This window comes from Pseudoliparis swirei, chromosome 22, assembly GCF_029220125.1.
Source record: "Pseudoliparis swirei isolate HS2019 ecotype Mariana Trench chromosome 22, NWPU_hadal_v1, whole genome shotgun sequence".
Lineage (NCBI taxonomy): Eukaryota > Metazoa > Chordata > Actinopteri > Perciformes > Liparidae > Pseudoliparis > Pseudoliparis swirei.
Genome location: NC_079409.1, coordinates 5,214,111 through 5,229,886, shown reverse-complemented (window position 1 = coordinate 5,229,886; position 15,776 = coordinate 5,214,111). Strand labels below are relative to the sequence as shown.

Sequence of the window (15,776 nt, the reverse complement as noted above, 5' to 3'; positions counted from 1 at the left end):
CTATTATTCACAAAGAGACAACAGTTTAAGGACATGCGTGCGTGAAAGAACCTTTTACGCACGCCGAAACACCCTTGTTGCAGATGTTTTTATTATATTTATGAGAACTTCAATCATCAATGAGCCAGAAAGAGCATTTATTCAAATGCTGTTCTGCTCTCCACACTCCTTTTGTTGGCTCAGTGTCGCCGGAGGACGTGTCTCGTTTGGCCGTCCATGAGAATGGTGCGAGAAGTCACTCTCGGTCGTTTGTCTGAGCGTCCCGCTGGTTTGGCGGATGTGTGTTGCTTTCCCTCACACATGTAAAACTGGACGCGCGAGCGGCTCACACCTTTTCACGGGCGCGTGTCACTGACACTCAGCAGGGCGGCTGCACGTGCCCGCAGATTAAGGGTCGAGCGCGTCCTTCACAGTCTTTGTCCGACAAAAAACGACAATTAAGAACATGTGAAAATGGGAATATCATAAGGCAATTGAATGAATAAATACATGAATAGTTCACGTCTAACTTTATTAACATGCTTTTAAAAATAACAGCCTAACATATCCAACTTTAACCTTTAAACTGCAGCAGATGTGAAGGAAAAGAGACCAAACTAAGTGTATTCTTGTAATAATGACTATTTTAAAGACATAAACCACTTGGTCAAACCGAAGTTAAGTCTTTAATTATAGTACAAAATCTGGAGTAATATAACATCTGTGATCGGAGGTGGTGTGGGTGGAGCCTAACGCCACGCCCACTTTAGGGATAAAAGCTGTCAGGAGAGAGTTCCTCATGTCACATTCAGCTTCGACTGAAACACCCGCCGAGCTGCAGCCACCGGGACTTGGAATACGATCATGAAACTGCTTCAGGATTCAGAGGACGCCAAGGCCGAGAGAAAGGTATCATTTATGCTTCCATGCAGATATTTCAGATTATTTAGAAGTGTCTGTCATGCCTGGTGCACATCACTCTGTAGAGCTATGGGACAAAAGACTGGAACATGTGTGGAACATGTTTCAGTGGTTTGTCTCGCATCCTTCATTAATCCTCGTTTGCGTCCCGCAGAGTCTCAAACCCCAGGTGGAGAGGCGTAGGAGGGAGAGAATGAACCGCAGCCTGGAGAGCCTGAAAACTCTTCTGATAGAGAGACAGGTAAAGACCACACAGCTCGAGTGGTCTACTCGTTGAGCATATAGATGAATCTCTTTGAGGTGGGAAGCTGTTTGTTAACTCCTCGTTTCACGCCCTACAGGAAGCGTCTCAGCGCAGAGTGGAGAAAGCTGAGATCCTCGAGCACGCGGTCCTCTTCCTGCAGAACTCGAGAAGACCCGGGGAAGCTGATGGAGGTGGTGGTCAGAAACACCTCCAAGACGGCTTCTCCACCTGCCTCCAGACGGCGGCTCAGTTCCTGGGGCCCAAGGGGAAAGGCCTGTTGCTCGGAGCGGCGCTGGACGCGGCGTCTCTCGCGGCTCGCTTCTCCCGCGCCTCGGACTCCGATTCCGCCGGAGCCCAAAGGAGGAGAACCGAAGCTCGTTCCTCCTCCGGCTGCCTTCTCCTCGGGAAGTCCTCCAGGTCTATTCTCCAGCTGCTGATACAGAGATCCGGGCACAAGCTGATGTGCACGCCCGCCCTCGCCACTGTGCCGAGCTGCGTCCTGCAGACCCGCGGCGAGTCGCAGAGCTCCGGCACGTCGACCCCCCTCCAGCCGAGTCGCGCCGGCAAACAGAGCGCGGCCCCGAGCCAAGCGGCCGGCCAGTCGATGTGGAGGCCGTGGCCCTGTAGTGGAGGCCGCGGCCCTGATGCCCAACCTGAACTTTTGAATGACTCTATAATGCCGATTCATAATCCACAAAAGAAGATCATGTGTTCATCTGACTTCCTACAGGGACGTGTTCAGTGCAATGTGTTGAACTCCGACCTCTCCATGCCTTTTCTGTAAAGTCTGATACATTTGTAGATTTTGTAAATCTATGGTGATCACACCAAGTGCTGCTATATACGGCCTTCGCCGGCCGACTCGTGTTCGTCATCGTGTCACATATTGTGAAGTATTTTTTGCACCTTAATTTATTTAATTGTTGTCATTTGCAAATAAACTAAAGGAAAAATTACTAAACCCATGGCCTAACGCGTTCATTGATTGTTTGCTGGCACGTGTCTTGAAGGAGCACTATGCATAAGTGTGGGCTTGTGTGGTGGCGCGAGGGTGAGAGGCGCCATGTGGTGACGTTTCACACATGGAACGAGCTTCAATTTGAGAAAAAATAACGAACACACACATATATATAGGCCTCTACTATTCATATCTCTTTAGGACTTTTAATATGATAAACTTTTCACATGTGATCATTTTGAAAGCAACTACATAAATAATACATTTTATTTGAGGGGAAGCGGTGCGTAAAAGGTGCCAATCCCGTGCGTAATGTCACATTCTTCTGATTAAAAATAAAAAATTTGGTTTAAAATAAAAACAGTTCCCCCTCCCATGTAATTAGAAGAGAAACAGCTGTTATGAAAAAAGTCAGTATAGCATATTTCCTCCTAAAATGTCTTCTTGGCGTGCGTAAAACGTTTCTTAATGGAGCGAGCCTCTCGGTCTGCAGTTCATTTGCACTTCAAACGTCGGCGAATGCGCGTGGGAACGTGGGAAGTGTCTCCTCTCAGTGCCGCCCCCCCCCCCCCCCCCCCACACACACACACACACACTCCCCTCTCCAGTGATGTATCCGTTTTAACAGGTCATAAAGCTGTAAAACGCAGCACAGTTTCCTCTTTTCCCACGGGAACGAACGAGCTGAGCAGTTGGCGTCTCTTTATCTGAGGACACGTGACCCAGCCTGCTCGAGCCAGGCATTTAAAATATATATATAGAGGTTTAACATGAACGTTCACCTCTGCATGTACCCCACGGTCAGCGTTTGGAGCAGTGCGTCCATGGAGCCACTTGGGGAGCAGTGCCATTACAAAAGAATGATGGCGTTGCTGGTGATTCATTTCCTTTTTGGAAAGGTTATTTTTTTATTTTGTAATGTCTCCATATATAAACTGTGTTGTTGTGGCGCGTTTGATTCTAAGGTGCCAATTACGCTAAATCCTGACAGCCTCTTGATCTGCACATGCGTGTGCAGGTGTGACTCGGGCACGAGCCTGCAGCTTTGCATAATTTAACGCCATCAATTCGTGTAAGTCACAACTCTGTTGTCCGGTTGCCTCTTGTTCCGTCTTGATAACATGTTATATTAATATTATAACATGTTCGAATAAATAAGATTTCATTTACATTTTATAATAACGTTTCCAAACATAAACATGTCAGGCAATAAACAGGCCCTCTAGAATATGTGTATTTTAAAGTTTAATTCTGTGATTGGGAAAACATATACAGCATTATTTTCATAATTTATAATATATGTTTAATGTATTTGGTGTATTGGGTGAGTGGAAACATAGACAGGATTATTTCCATCATTTCTAATACATGTTATATATGTGTAGTGTATTAATGTATTGATTAAGACCCTCAATGTGACCTTTGGGCTGCATTTTTCAACATTTTCTTAACCTTAAAGCCCATTTCATTTGTCATGGTTTTGAGGTATTTGTGTTCATTGAACATTGTTTTTGCACAGTGACACTTACGCTGACTATTATTAGCAAGAAACGTCTCTTTATTGCATGACTCAGCAGATTTCTGACACCTTCGTGCAGCCACACGCACATTTCCTTTTAAAAAAATAATTTATCTTTGAATATTCACGGAACAATCAGAGTACAAACGACGTCAAGACAATGTGAACATAATAAAATATCTAATAACAAGATTCATATAGATGTTGCAGTTTCAGATGTTGCTTTATGTGTAACAGGGACATTCAAATGCAATAATAATATTAATATGAATAATTTAGGCAAGGCTGAGTGAAAACTGGGGAGGGGCTTGCTGGGTTTTTAATTTGGAACAAATAAATCTAACAATCAACTGTCAAATGCTTCTCGAATAATAATTAATATCTCTATATCTCTTCATCCATCTCCACATGTTCTTCTTTTGGGCCGAATGGAAGGCCAGCCGACGCCTGGTTCTCCCTACAAGGCTGTTTGTGTGGAGTCAGTTGTGTTGTTTGACCTCTGACCCCTGGATTTATGCTCTGAAGTCGCCGCTGCGTGCTCCGCCCGACCGGGATGGTCGCCGCTGGCGAGCGGCGGGCGCTCCGCGTGGGCGGGAGGCGAAACCACCACCGCGGGCTCGTTGGCCGTTCTGTCCGTCACGATGACGTAATTGGGCTCCGGCTGGTGGCCGTTGGAGCGGCGCTGCAATGCATGCTGGGTGCAGGAAAAGGAACGCTGCCGAGGGGCGGGCTGCGGCGACAGGAAGTGAGGCGTCGCGGCTCTGAGCACTTCCTGGTGCCGATCGCGATCCTCGTCCTCCGAGGTCACCTCCTGCAAGGTGCCGATTGGCCGAGGGGAGCGGCCCATGACTCTCGGCGGGACCAGCGCCGTTGCCGATTGGTTGAGCTGCGGTCGCCAGTTCTGAGGAGACGGGTACTGCACTCGGCCTATCGACCAATCGCTGGCAAGACAAGAAGGTCATCACGACATTAGACTGAACACAGCAACACATGCAGGAATTAGCCTGAAAGTTTGGAGTCAGGTAGAAATGTCCTTATTTTTCAAAGTAAAGCTGTTTTTATCAATGAAGATAACATTAAATGAATCATAAACACTCTACATAGTTAATGTGTAGATGACTATTCTCTGGTGTTTAGTGAAGTCTCTCCAGAGGTGTGTAGAGGCCCATCTCCAGTGTTCTAATGGTACATTGTGTTATCGCCTTAGAAGACGAACGGAGGGGTAGAAAACCCTTGAAAACCCTTTTTATGTGAGCGCAGCTGAAAACAGTTATGCTGGTGAGAGAAGCTATAAAACTGGCCTTCCTTTGAGCCACAAGAAGAACTACATTAATATTTGCTATAAAAATCATTATTTATAACCTCGTCAACGTTTTGACTAGATTTTATATTCATGTTGAATTAATTTGATAAATAAAAGTGTGATTCTTCACGGAAAACACAAAATTCGCTCGGTGACCGCATACTTTTGAACGCTCGTGTAAGAGAGGCTTTGAATGCACCGCCATGTATTTACGGAGAACTGCACGATCACCCTTTCATTGAATTTTCACACAAAGTTACATCAAAACTAAATGTGCACTAAGTGCCACATGGTCAGGAGGCAGACACCGAGACGTGGACGCCATCTTGCTTGACCCTTACTTTTGCGGAGGCGGGGTCATATCTCGATGCCCTATGATCCCGGAGAAGGAGGCGCTTCTGCCGGGCATCCCTTGCGATCCCGCCCACGTCGAGTACGTCAGCGCGCGATCCTCCCACAGCACGTCACCGGCGGCGTCCGCGGGAACCGGTCCGCGCTGGACCTGGTGAGCCAGCAGCAGCTCCAGGACCTGGTGGTGGGCGCCCTCGCGGGCCGCGTCGCTCGGACAGCGCCCTCTGCGATCGTGCAGCTCCAGGTTGCCCCCGTGGAGGAGGAGGAGTCTGGCCGTATCGTAGCAACCGTGGAGGGCGGAGAGGAAGAGCGCCGTCTCGCCCTGCACACAGAAAAAAATTTAAATAATGGTTCTTAAATGGTTCTTTAAAAGGTTTTGTGGTTCCACGAAGAACGGTCACCTCCTGAAGAACCGTTGTTTCATTTGAGGAACCGTTATAGGGTCTTTGACGAACTCTTTAAGGAAATGGTTCTCTAAAGAACCCTGGTTTGAAAGGTTCTTTGAAGAACTATTTCAGGAAATGTTTTTTTAAAGAACCCTGGTTTGAAAGGTTCTGTTAGGAACCAGAAATGGTGCCTTAAAGAACCATTTTTAAGGTTCTTTGAGATACCTTTATAGGTTCTTTAAAGATCCCTGGTTTGAAAGGTTCTTTGAAGAACTCTTTAAGGAAATGTTTTTTTAAAGAACCCTGGTTTGAAAGGTTCTTCGAGTAACCATAAATGGTGCCTTAAAGAACCATTTTTGAAGGTTCTTTTCGACTCCTTTATACTTTCTTTAAAGAACTCTTGAAGGAAATGGTTCTTTAAAGAACCTTGGTTTGAAAGGTTCTTTTAGGAACCAGAAATGGTGCCTTAAAGAACCATTTTTAAGGTTCTTTGAGACAACTTTATAGGTTCTTTAAAGAACCCTGGTTTGAAAGTTTCTTCGAGTAACCATAAACGGTGCCTTAAAGAACCCTGTTCTGGAGGCCGTTAATGCAGAGCGTGAACCCCGGATCTGGGTTCTTCGCCCCTCAGGCAGAACCCACCTTGTTGTCCTGCAGGTCCACCGCCGCCCCGTAGCGGATCAGGGTCCTGGTGAGGGTCAGGTGGTTCACTGAGCATGCCCAGTGCAGGGCGGACCTCCCTGAGAGAGGCGGTGTGAGTGGAGGGGGAGGCAAGGGGGAAGAAGGGAGGCAGTAAGTCAGCCAACGAACAACCATTACACAACAGAGTCGAGCCCAAGATGGTGGAGAGAGGGAGGATGGAGGGATGGAGGGATGGTTTCAGTTGAAGAGAGAAAGAGAGACGGCGAAAGCGAGAAGAGAGACGAGCGTCAAAGTTAACGTGAGCATCGACCCGAGTTTGAGCCCGACCGCACGTTAACTTTGATCAGAGTCAGAGGACGGCAGCAGGGGAGCTGGAGGAGGAGGAGGAGGAGGAGGAGGAAGAAGAAGCACAGGACACGTGAGCACAGGGCGGGAGAGGAGGGACACAAAAAGAGGGCGTGAGAGAGACGGGGGTAAGTTACACCATCAGGAGACAGAAAATAATGACACGCTCCAGAATGTTGAACTTTAACCCCGTCATCGCAAACGGACGGGAACGTTAAGACGGGAACGTTTAAGATGGGAACGTTTGATGGGGAATTTTAAGACTGGAACTTTTAAGACGGGAACTTTTTAGATGGGAACGTCTAAGACTGCAACGTTTAAGACGGGAATTTAGGACGGTTATGTTCAAGACGGGAACTTTTTAAAGACGGGAACTTTCAAGACGGGAACGTTTATTAGACAAGCAAGCGGCGGCTCGGGCCAGACGGAAACTTTCTATCTTGAATATGAGAATTAAAAAAATGTAGATTCATGGCCACCAGAAGTTAAAGCGTACTAACCTCGGTAATACCGTGCGCCACCAGCAGGTGGACATTTTTCTTTCTTTCTTTGTTTGTGAAATGCCTTCAAATTAAATGTGGTCCAGATATTTATGTTCCCGGTTTCAGGATGAATCGTTTACTTTAGTTACGGCTGTGTATTCTGCAACAACAATAAAGTGAAACGAGTGTGACGCCGATGCGTTACCGGTATGGTCCGTGTTGTTGACCGGTACTCCCGCTCGCAGCAGCTCCAACACCACCCGGTCCAGCCCGCTGCGCACCGCTCGGATCAGAACCACGGAGCCGTCCGGGCCGCACCACTCGGCCGACTGCCGGCGCAAAAGGAAGCCGCGATGAACACGAGGAACAGACGTGTGTGAAACAGTGTGGAGGACATGAGGAGAAGAGACCGACCTGCTGAGGAGGACTGAGCAGAGGAGGAGGGATGGCGTTCCTCTCCCATCCTCTAGGGGGCGCTGAGGGAGAATAAAACACATTTCAGATGGATCAGCGTTGATAAAATGCTGGAAAGGGAAAAGGACCAAGGCGACTTCTTCAAATGACAAACAGACAAAGGGTAACAGAAGTGCTTTAAAGCTTCTGAGTGAGTGAATGGAGGTGGAGGCTCACGCTGAGCGGGCCGGCGGGGGTTCTGCGCGGCGCCGGCCCGGCACTGCTTCTGCTCCGGGCCCCTGTGGTCGCAGATGGAGGGCTCCTCCGGGCGTCTGGAGCACATGGCGTTGACGTCCTCCATCGAGCTCTGGGTGAAGTCGGTGTCGCTCCCGATGTCCTGCTCCCTCTTCTGAGGCCTGGAGCAACGGAGAGTTACGCAATCAAGGTCCATGTGGTCAGGTCTTTTTTTATTTGGGGTATTTCCATTCTATTATTATTATTATTATTATTATTTATTCCATTCATCAAAACCCAAACACAACAATACTGTACACATTTTACAAATACAGATGAAAGTAGATCTTATGTATAGATACGGTAGAGGGAGAGGGTGGAGAAAGGAAGAGGAGAAAGAGGGAGGGAGGAGAGGAGAGAGGGGAGTGAAGGAGAGAAAGAGCGGGAGGAGAGAGGAAGAGCGGGTGGAGAGAGGGAGGGAGGTAAGATGGAGGGAGAGGGAGGAGAGGAGGAGAAAGAGGGAGTGAGGGAAAGGGAGAGCAGCAGGAGAGAGGAGAGAGAGAGAGAAGAGAGAGGAGGGAGGAGAGGAGAGAGGGGAGTGAAGGAGAGAAAGAGCGGGAGGAGAGGGAGAGCGGGTGGAGAGAGGAGAGAGAGGGAGGGAGGTAAGATGGAGAGAGAGAGAGAGAGGGAGGGAGAGGAGAGAGAGGGGAGGAGAAAGAGGGAGTGAGGGAAAGGGAGAGCGGGAGGAAAAGAAGAGAGAGAGAAGAGAGGGAGGAGAGGAGAGAGAGAGTGTATATAAATATATGTATATATATATATATATTGTATGTGCAGATAAGTGAAACATATCCATCCCACTTGTTTCCTATTCGTCTCCATGGCAACGCCCCTCCAGCCTCCTCCAACACATCCCCTCTCCCGTCTCACCTCATGCGCATGGCGTCCTCCCCCAGCGGTTCCCTCCTTCTCTTCTTCTCCGCCTCCTTCGCCTTCTTCTTCTTCCTCAGGCTGAGCTTCTCCTTCTCTCTGTTGGATCTGACCCGGGGCTCCTGATTGGCTGCGTGCGGCGCCGAGGCCGCTTTGGACCGGGGGTCGTTGTCCGCGGCCCGGTGTCTCACCCGGTAGCCGCCGCCGCCGCCTTCCCTCTGCAGCGCCCGCCGCCGCCGCCTCACCCTCCTCGCCACCAGGAACGCCACCAGAGCCAGCGCCAGCAGCAGGCCGATCGCCACGGCGACCACGGCCCAGAGCCACGCCGGGGTCGGCTCTGGGAGAGGAGGGGATTCTTTTTAAGCTCCGCCTCCAACATAATAAATGTGTAGTGGCCAATAAATTAAAAATAAAACATAAATCACACTGACGCTCCATGAGTTTGTGATTTAGGCAGACAAAAGAAAGAGAGGGAGAGGGAAAGAGAGAGAGGAGAGAGGGAGAGGAGAGGGGAGAGAGCGAGGTTAGAGGGAGAGGAGAAAGGGAAGTTAGAGGGAGGAGAGAGGGAGGTTAGAGGGAGAGGAGAGGGAGGACAGAGGGAGGGAGAGGGAGGTTAGAGGAGATAGAGAGAGAGAGAGAGGAGAGAGAGAGAGAGGGAGGTTAGAGGGAGAGGAGAAAGGGAGAGGAGAGGAGAGGGAGAGAGAGAGGGAGGTTAGAGGGAGAGGAGAAAGGGAAGTTAGAGGGAGGAGAGAGGGAGAGAGCGAGGTTCGAGGGAGAGGAGAAAGGGAAGTTAGAGGGAGGAGAGAGGGAGAGAGAGAGCGAGAGAGGAGAGAGAGAGAGGTTAGAGGGAGAGGAGAAAGGGAGAGAGAGAGAGAGAGGGAAGTTAGAGGGAGAGGAGACAGAGAGAGAGCGAGAGAGGAGAGAGAGAGTGAGGTTAGAGGGAGAGGAGAAAGGGAGAGAGAGAGGGAGGTTAGAGGGAGAGGAGAGAGAGAGAGAGAGAGAGAGAGTGAGGTTAGAGGGAGAGGAGAAAGGGAGAGAGAGAGAGAGGGAAGTTAGAGGGAGAGGAGACAGGGAGAGAGAGAGCGAGAGAGGAGAGAGAGAGGGAGGTTAGAGGGAGAGGAGAAAGGGAGAGAGAGAGAGAGGGAAGTTAGAGGGAGAGGAGAGGAGGAGGAGAGGAGAGAGGAGAGAGGAGAGAGAGGGGAGAGAGGGGAGAGGAGAGGAGGGGAGAGGAGAGAGGAGGAGAGGAGAGAGAGGGAGAGGAGAGAGAGAGCGAGGAGCAAGGGAGAGGAGAGAGGAAGCGAGGGAGAGGGAGAGCGAGAGAGAGATCCAGAGGCTACTGTCTCGTAACCCACGTGTGGGCCTGTGTGTGTGTGTGTGTGTGTGTGTGTGTGTGTGTGTGCCTGTGTGTGTGTGTGTGTGCCTGTGTGTGTGTGTGTGTGCCTGTGTGTGTGCCTGTGTGTGTGTGTGTGCCTGTGTGTGTGTGTGTGTGTGTATGTATGTGTGTGTGTCAGACAGGACCTGTGAGCCCATACCTTTGACTTCCTCCTCCCCCGTTTCCTCCTCCCTGCCTCCTAGCTCCTCCCTGACGCCCCTGATGCCGACGACGGCCTTCAGCTCCGGCAGGTTGGGGAAGGAGGCGGGCCTCAGCCGCATGGCGGCCCGCAGGAAGCTCGCCGCCTCGGTGGCGTGAGGGAAACAGGTGGAGGGCAGGCGGGAGCACGGCCGGTTGTCCACCTGGAGGAACAGGAGGGAGCTAGGAGAGAGGAGAGGAAACCGTAGAGGACATGTTGACCAACGGGTGTCCAGGACTTTAAACCACATGACCACGAACACACTTTGTGAAATCTCGGTGTGTAACATGAAAAAGTGAGAACATGTTGTATTTAAACTAACAATGAGAACACAAAAGCATACAGGAGGGGGAGAGACGGAGAGGAGAGAGAGAGAGAGAGGTAGAGAGAGGGAGAAGGAGAGAGAGAAGGAGAGAGAGAGAGAAGGAGGGAGAAGGAGAGAGAGAGAGAGAGAGGGAGAGAGAGAGGGAGAGAGGAGAGGGAGAGGGAGAGAGGAGAGAGAGAGAGGGAGAGAGGAGAGGGAGAGGAGAGAGAGGAGAGAGAGAGGGAGAGAAGGGAGAGAGGAGAGAGAGGGAGAGAGGGAGAGAGGGAGAGAGAGGGAGAGAGGGAGAGAGAGGGAGAGAGAGAGGGACAAAGAGAGAGAGAAGGAGACAGAGAGGGAGAGAGAAGGAGAGAGAGAGTGAGGGAGAAAGGGAGAGAGCGAGAGAGAGGGACAGAGAGAGAGAGAGAGAAGGAGACAGAGAGGGAGAGAGAGAGAGAGGGAGAAAGGGAGAGAGAGGGGGGTTGAGACGGAGAGAGGGACAGAGAGGGAGAAGGAGACAGAGAGGGAGAGAGAGAGTGAGGGAGAAAGGGAGAGAGAAGGAGACAGAGAGGGAGAGAGAGTGAGGGAGAAAGGGAGAGAGAGAGAGTGCGGGATGGAGAAAGGGAGAGAGTGAGTGAGGGAGAAAGGGAGAAAGAGACAGAGTGAGGGAGAAAGGGAGAGAGCGAGAGAGAGGGGGAGGGAGAGAGAGGGAGAGAGCGTGAGGGAGAAAGGGAGAGAAGGAGACAGAGAGAGTGAGGGAGAGAGTGAGAGAGAGACAGGGAGAAAGGGAGAGAGCGAGAGTGTGTGAGAGAGAGAGACAGAGTGAGGGAGAAAGGGAGAGAGCGAGAGTGTGTGAGAGAGAGAGACAGAGAGTGAGGGAGAAAGGGAGAGAGCGAGAGAGAGGGGGAGAGACAGAGTGAGGGAGAGAGGGGGGAAGGGAGAGAGAGAGAGAGAGAGAGAGACAGAGAGTGAGGGAGAGAGAGAGAGAGAGAGAGAGAGTGAGGGAGAGAGGGGGGAAGGGAGAGAGAGAGAGACAGAGAGTGAGGGAGAGAGGGGTGAAGGGAGAGCCAGAGGGAGAGTCTCAACTCTCGTGTCGGTTCCTCCCCGGTTCTCCACCTCACCCGTCGGAGTCTGCCGCGGACCCTTGAGCCAGCAGGCTGGCGAGCTGCTGCGGGTCGAGGTCGAACACGTTCCTGTCGGCGGCGAGCGGCGCGGCCCCGCGCAGCGCGAGCGGCGACCGGAGGAGGATGCTGAGCGCCCACAGCAGCGAGCTGTTGGAGGAGGCCCCCCCGCGGGGCGGCGGGAGGCGCGCGTGCAGCAGCAGCGTGCCTCGGGCCCACGCGCGGCTCTGGCGCGTGAAGCAGTCGCTGCCGTCCCACCCGCAGGGGGCGCTGTCGCAGCCCTGCTCGCAGTGGTTGTTGGCGTAGTGGTCGCGGCAGTACTGGATGTGGCCCGGGCTGAGAGGAAGGAGAGAGAAGAAGAGAGAGAGAAGAAGAGACAGAAAAAGAGAGAGAAGAAGAGACAGAAGGAGAGAGAATAAGATAGAGAAGAAGAGAGAGGAGAAGAGAGAGAAGAAGAGAAAGAAAAAGAGAGAAGAAGAGAGAATAAGAGACACAATAAGAGAGAACACACTTGTTTTATTGTACATGTATAAACACGGTTGGAGATGTTTTTTAAATGAGTGTTTCGTTATTTCATTGACATTAGTATTGTTTAATTATTCAGGTTGTTTAATTATTCAGGTTGTTTGTTTATTCAAGATGTTTTGATACATTAGAATATCTTCTTGTTGTTGTTTTTAGTTTAGTTTAATTCATTGTTGTTGATTGTTCATTAACACTTGGGTTACATGCAGGTTCAGGACCAGCATGCACCTGGGTAGGCTGATGTTTCTTTCTTTTGTTATCAGTGTTAGGAGTTCCATTGTTCTTTTGTTTGTTTGTTTTGTTTTAGTTCAATAAATAATCTGAATAACTGAATCCTGAGAGGACATGATGAACCACAAACTCATAGAGCGCCAGTGGCAGCTTGATTTATGTTTGTTTTTATTTATGGACTTACATTATTATGTCGCCTGCACCTCACTATTAAAGTACAATCACACGCATTTCACTACTTAATTCTCTTTTTTTGCACAAGTGACTGGTTAATGATAATAATAATCAGCATGAGGCTGAGTCTGTCCGGCATTAAAATAAAAACATCCCTCAACCCCAAAAACCAGCATACAACAATTAAAAAGTCTACGAAATGAATGAAAGTTATATATTGTACGAATATCTTATGTTTTTAGGTTTGTTTCTATGACATCATGCCTCTCGGGACTACAGAGGCTAATATCTTTTTTATTCATGTGCACTGTCCCTTTTCATATAAACCAAAGAAAGGAAAAAGAAGAATGACTAAATGTTTTAATTCACGGGAGAGTTTGCTTTGTTACTATGACGACGGAGAAGGAACCCAACGTGTTTTTACTTGCAGTGGCCCCGGTCCTTCAGGCAGTCGAAGGCGTCCCTGAGGCACTCGGGCTCCAGACACTCTCGGTCACATGACCCGTTTCCAAACTTGTCTTTACACTTTCTGTTGACGGGACACTGACCCCACGGGTCACTAGACGCCGCTGTGGGGACAAGCACAGGTACAAAAAATACAAAGGTCAAAGGAGGGTCACAAGCAGGGTGGGACATTTCTAATTTACATCTTTATTAGGGGGCATTTTTTCCACCACTGACTGAAATCCAGGAGCATTTGAAAATAAATTGGGGCACTTTTTGAAACTTGTGAAATAACATTTAATCTTCGTTAAAAAATAATAGATATACTTATTTAGGCTTATAGTATATGATCAATCGTCATAAAAATGTCAATAATAAGACACATTAGGCAATAATAAGACGATTAGGCAATAATAAGACTATTTGGCAGTAGTCTACAATTCAAAGTGTTTAAAAAAACATAAATCAGACAATCATATTAAATTGTATTCTTATTTCTTTGTGGTTATTTATTATAACATTTTTAAATGACTATTAACCATTATAAATTTTTATAATTTTTTTACAGATTCAACGTGTTTTCTTAGATTTCTTTGACAAAAAACAAACACAATCAGACAATCATATTCATTTGTATTCTTATTTCTTTGTAGTTATATATTGTTATACTTAAAAAAATAAATAATTAACAATTCTATTTTTTTTTTATAATTCAAAATTATATTTATTGAAGTTTTTTTAATTTGTATTAATAAACGGAAATTCTGGGGCGATTATTTTGCCCCTCTCCTAGTGACATCAGGGGCCACATTATATTTCTTAGGGGCAGTTTCTATTTCTGACGCTGGTCTCAATATTCTTCTTTTAACGGGCGAGCATTTCTTCCTTTTTCACGTTCGTTTGCACAAGTTAGCAAAAATAAATTGAGCGACTCGTTTCATTGGCTCTCGCAGCCGCTTCACACTCAACACCGCCCCATTGTCCCCGAGCGCTACAGCAGCTACTCATAACAATTCAGGTCACGCCATGAAAAGGCAGGCCCCGATATATACGGGGGGCGGGGGGGGCGTTAAAAGGGAAGCAGGAAACGGTGGGCCCGACATAAACAGGAAGTGTCCAGCAGAAGCGAATAGCGACAGGAAATGGGAGTTGGGCCGGGACTCGATGAAAGGTCGGAGGTCGCCGCCGTGGCGAGAGGAATGCGATGGAGCGGGACAATGGACTTGGCAGGTGTGTAAGCGGGACCGCGAATACAGCAGAGAAGAAGAAGAAAAACATGCATGAACAATAGAGCTGAAATTAGACGCGTTAAGGCGTTACAATCTTTTGTTTAGCTTGATCAGCAATCACATGTTTCCAGGTGCAGGAGGAATACACATTGGAATATAATAATAATAATAAAATACTTTTTCCCGTAGTCCAGGATACTACAAACAGTTACATCCATAGATAGAATGACTTACAATAGGATATTCTCAACCACATTGGCTTAAAACTACACGTCCTTCCTTTAAAGCAGCCTCGGGATGCAGTCCCATGTGGCGTTCAGGTACCCCGTGTTAAACATCGGTGCGTGTGGACTCACCGCGACACGTCCAGCTCAGCCCGAGCAGCACCAGCGTCCTCAGGGCCGACATCTCCAGGTCCGACTCCTCTTCTCCGGCCCGGAGGAATCAGCCGCCCGGTCCAGATGTTCTGTCTCTGAGTGTTTGACACACACCTGGAGCTCTGCCTGTCGTCCTGCTGCTCCTCTCTTAAAGTTTGAACAAAGGTTGCCCTATCCCATCGCCGCCACCAACACCTTCCAACTCCCGCCGCCAGCAGCCAGCCCACTGAGCTCACTCGCTCTTCTTTTTTCTTTCTTTTTTTCAGAGGCCCTGCGGAAATCTGGACAACTTCCTGCCACTGTGTGGAGAAGAATAGGAGGGCGATGACTTGTGTGTGTGTGTGTGTGTGTCTCAAGTTGAAAACTGCTCAAGGAGACGTTATTTAAATGTGTGAAACGAGACATGGTGCGCGTGTGTGTGTGTGTGGGGGCGAGGTTTGAAACTGACCTTTACAAAAGCCCCCCCAAAAAAAGAAAAGAACTTGGCTGCCATCTGTCATCTAAAATGACCGTGTAAGCCACTTCTGTCACACATAAGTAAATGGAGCACTCAGGACTCAAATGGCTCTTGAGGTGAAACAAATAACAACCGATTGCCACAGGTAGCGAGCGTCAAGAACAGGGCAGGACTCGAGGTGAAGAACCAAAACTTTCTTTACTGAGTAAAAATGTCAGCAATAGTTACAAAGACAGATAGGTACAGCGTCAAGGCATAAGGAGACAAGGAAGAACTAAAGACAACGAGGAGACAAGCGAAAGACTGGCACGACATATAGGGGGGGGGGGGGGGGACACATGTGTACGGCATGAGACACTAACGAGACAGTGGCTGAGGGCAGGTGAAGGGAATGAACTAATCAAGGAGACAGAGGAGACACAGAGCAGGCCTGATGCCAATAACTCGAGTCCTTTAAGGCGTTTGACTTTGACCCCTTCACGTGACGCCATCGAAGTTCAAATGCCAAATAGTAGATCAAATGTTATTTTAAACACACATTATGAAACTTGTTCAGGCCACCTGGGCTCACACTCCTTATTCAGGAAGAACATATATAGCTTTGCTCGTCTCGCGTCCTACATGAAAGGAAAGAGAAGGAAGGAAGCTATCTGGGAGTTCAA

The 15,776-nt window shown here is 48.8% G+C and overlaps 2 protein-coding genes across 3 annotated transcripts; one reads left to right on the top strand and one right to left on the bottom strand.

Moving 5' to 3' along the window:
* Positions 1-809: 809 nt before the first annotated feature.
* LOC130212922 (transcription factor HES-7-like) lies at positions 810-2,101 on the top strand. Of its 2 annotated transcripts, XM_056444227.1 has the most exons (3): positions 810-888; positions 1,055-1,141; positions 1,242-2,101. In XM_056444227.1, exons 1-3 carry the CDS (start codon positions 844-846, stop codon positions 1,926-1,928), a joined length of 819 nt encoding a protein of 272 aa, XP_056300202.1. In that variant the 5' UTR covers positions 810-843; the 3' UTR covers positions 1,929-2,101. The 2 variants fall into 2 exon arrangements, with proteins under 2 accessions (XP_056300202.1, XP_056300201.1); XM_056444226.1 differs by having other exon boundaries at positions 813-1,141.
* Positions 2,102-3,329: 1,228 nt separating this feature from the next.
* notchl (notch receptor, like) lies at positions 3,330-14,884 on the bottom strand. The gene is made up of 11 exons (XM_056444209.1): positions 14,637-14,884; positions 13,032-13,176; positions 11,678-12,013; positions 10,217-10,437; positions 8,685-9,021; positions 7,761-7,939; positions 7,545-7,606; positions 7,336-7,459; positions 6,304-6,401; positions 5,266-5,597; positions 3,330-4,562 (listed from the first exon to the last, which is right to left on the bottom strand). The coding sequence occupies exons 1-11, from the start codon at positions 14,686-14,688 to the stop codon at positions 4,079-4,081; spliced, it is 2,370 nt and encodes a 789-aa protein (XP_056300184.1). The 5' UTR covers positions 14,689-14,884; the 3' UTR covers positions 3,330-4,078.
* Between the last annotated feature and the right edge of the window lie 892 nt (positions 14,885-15,776).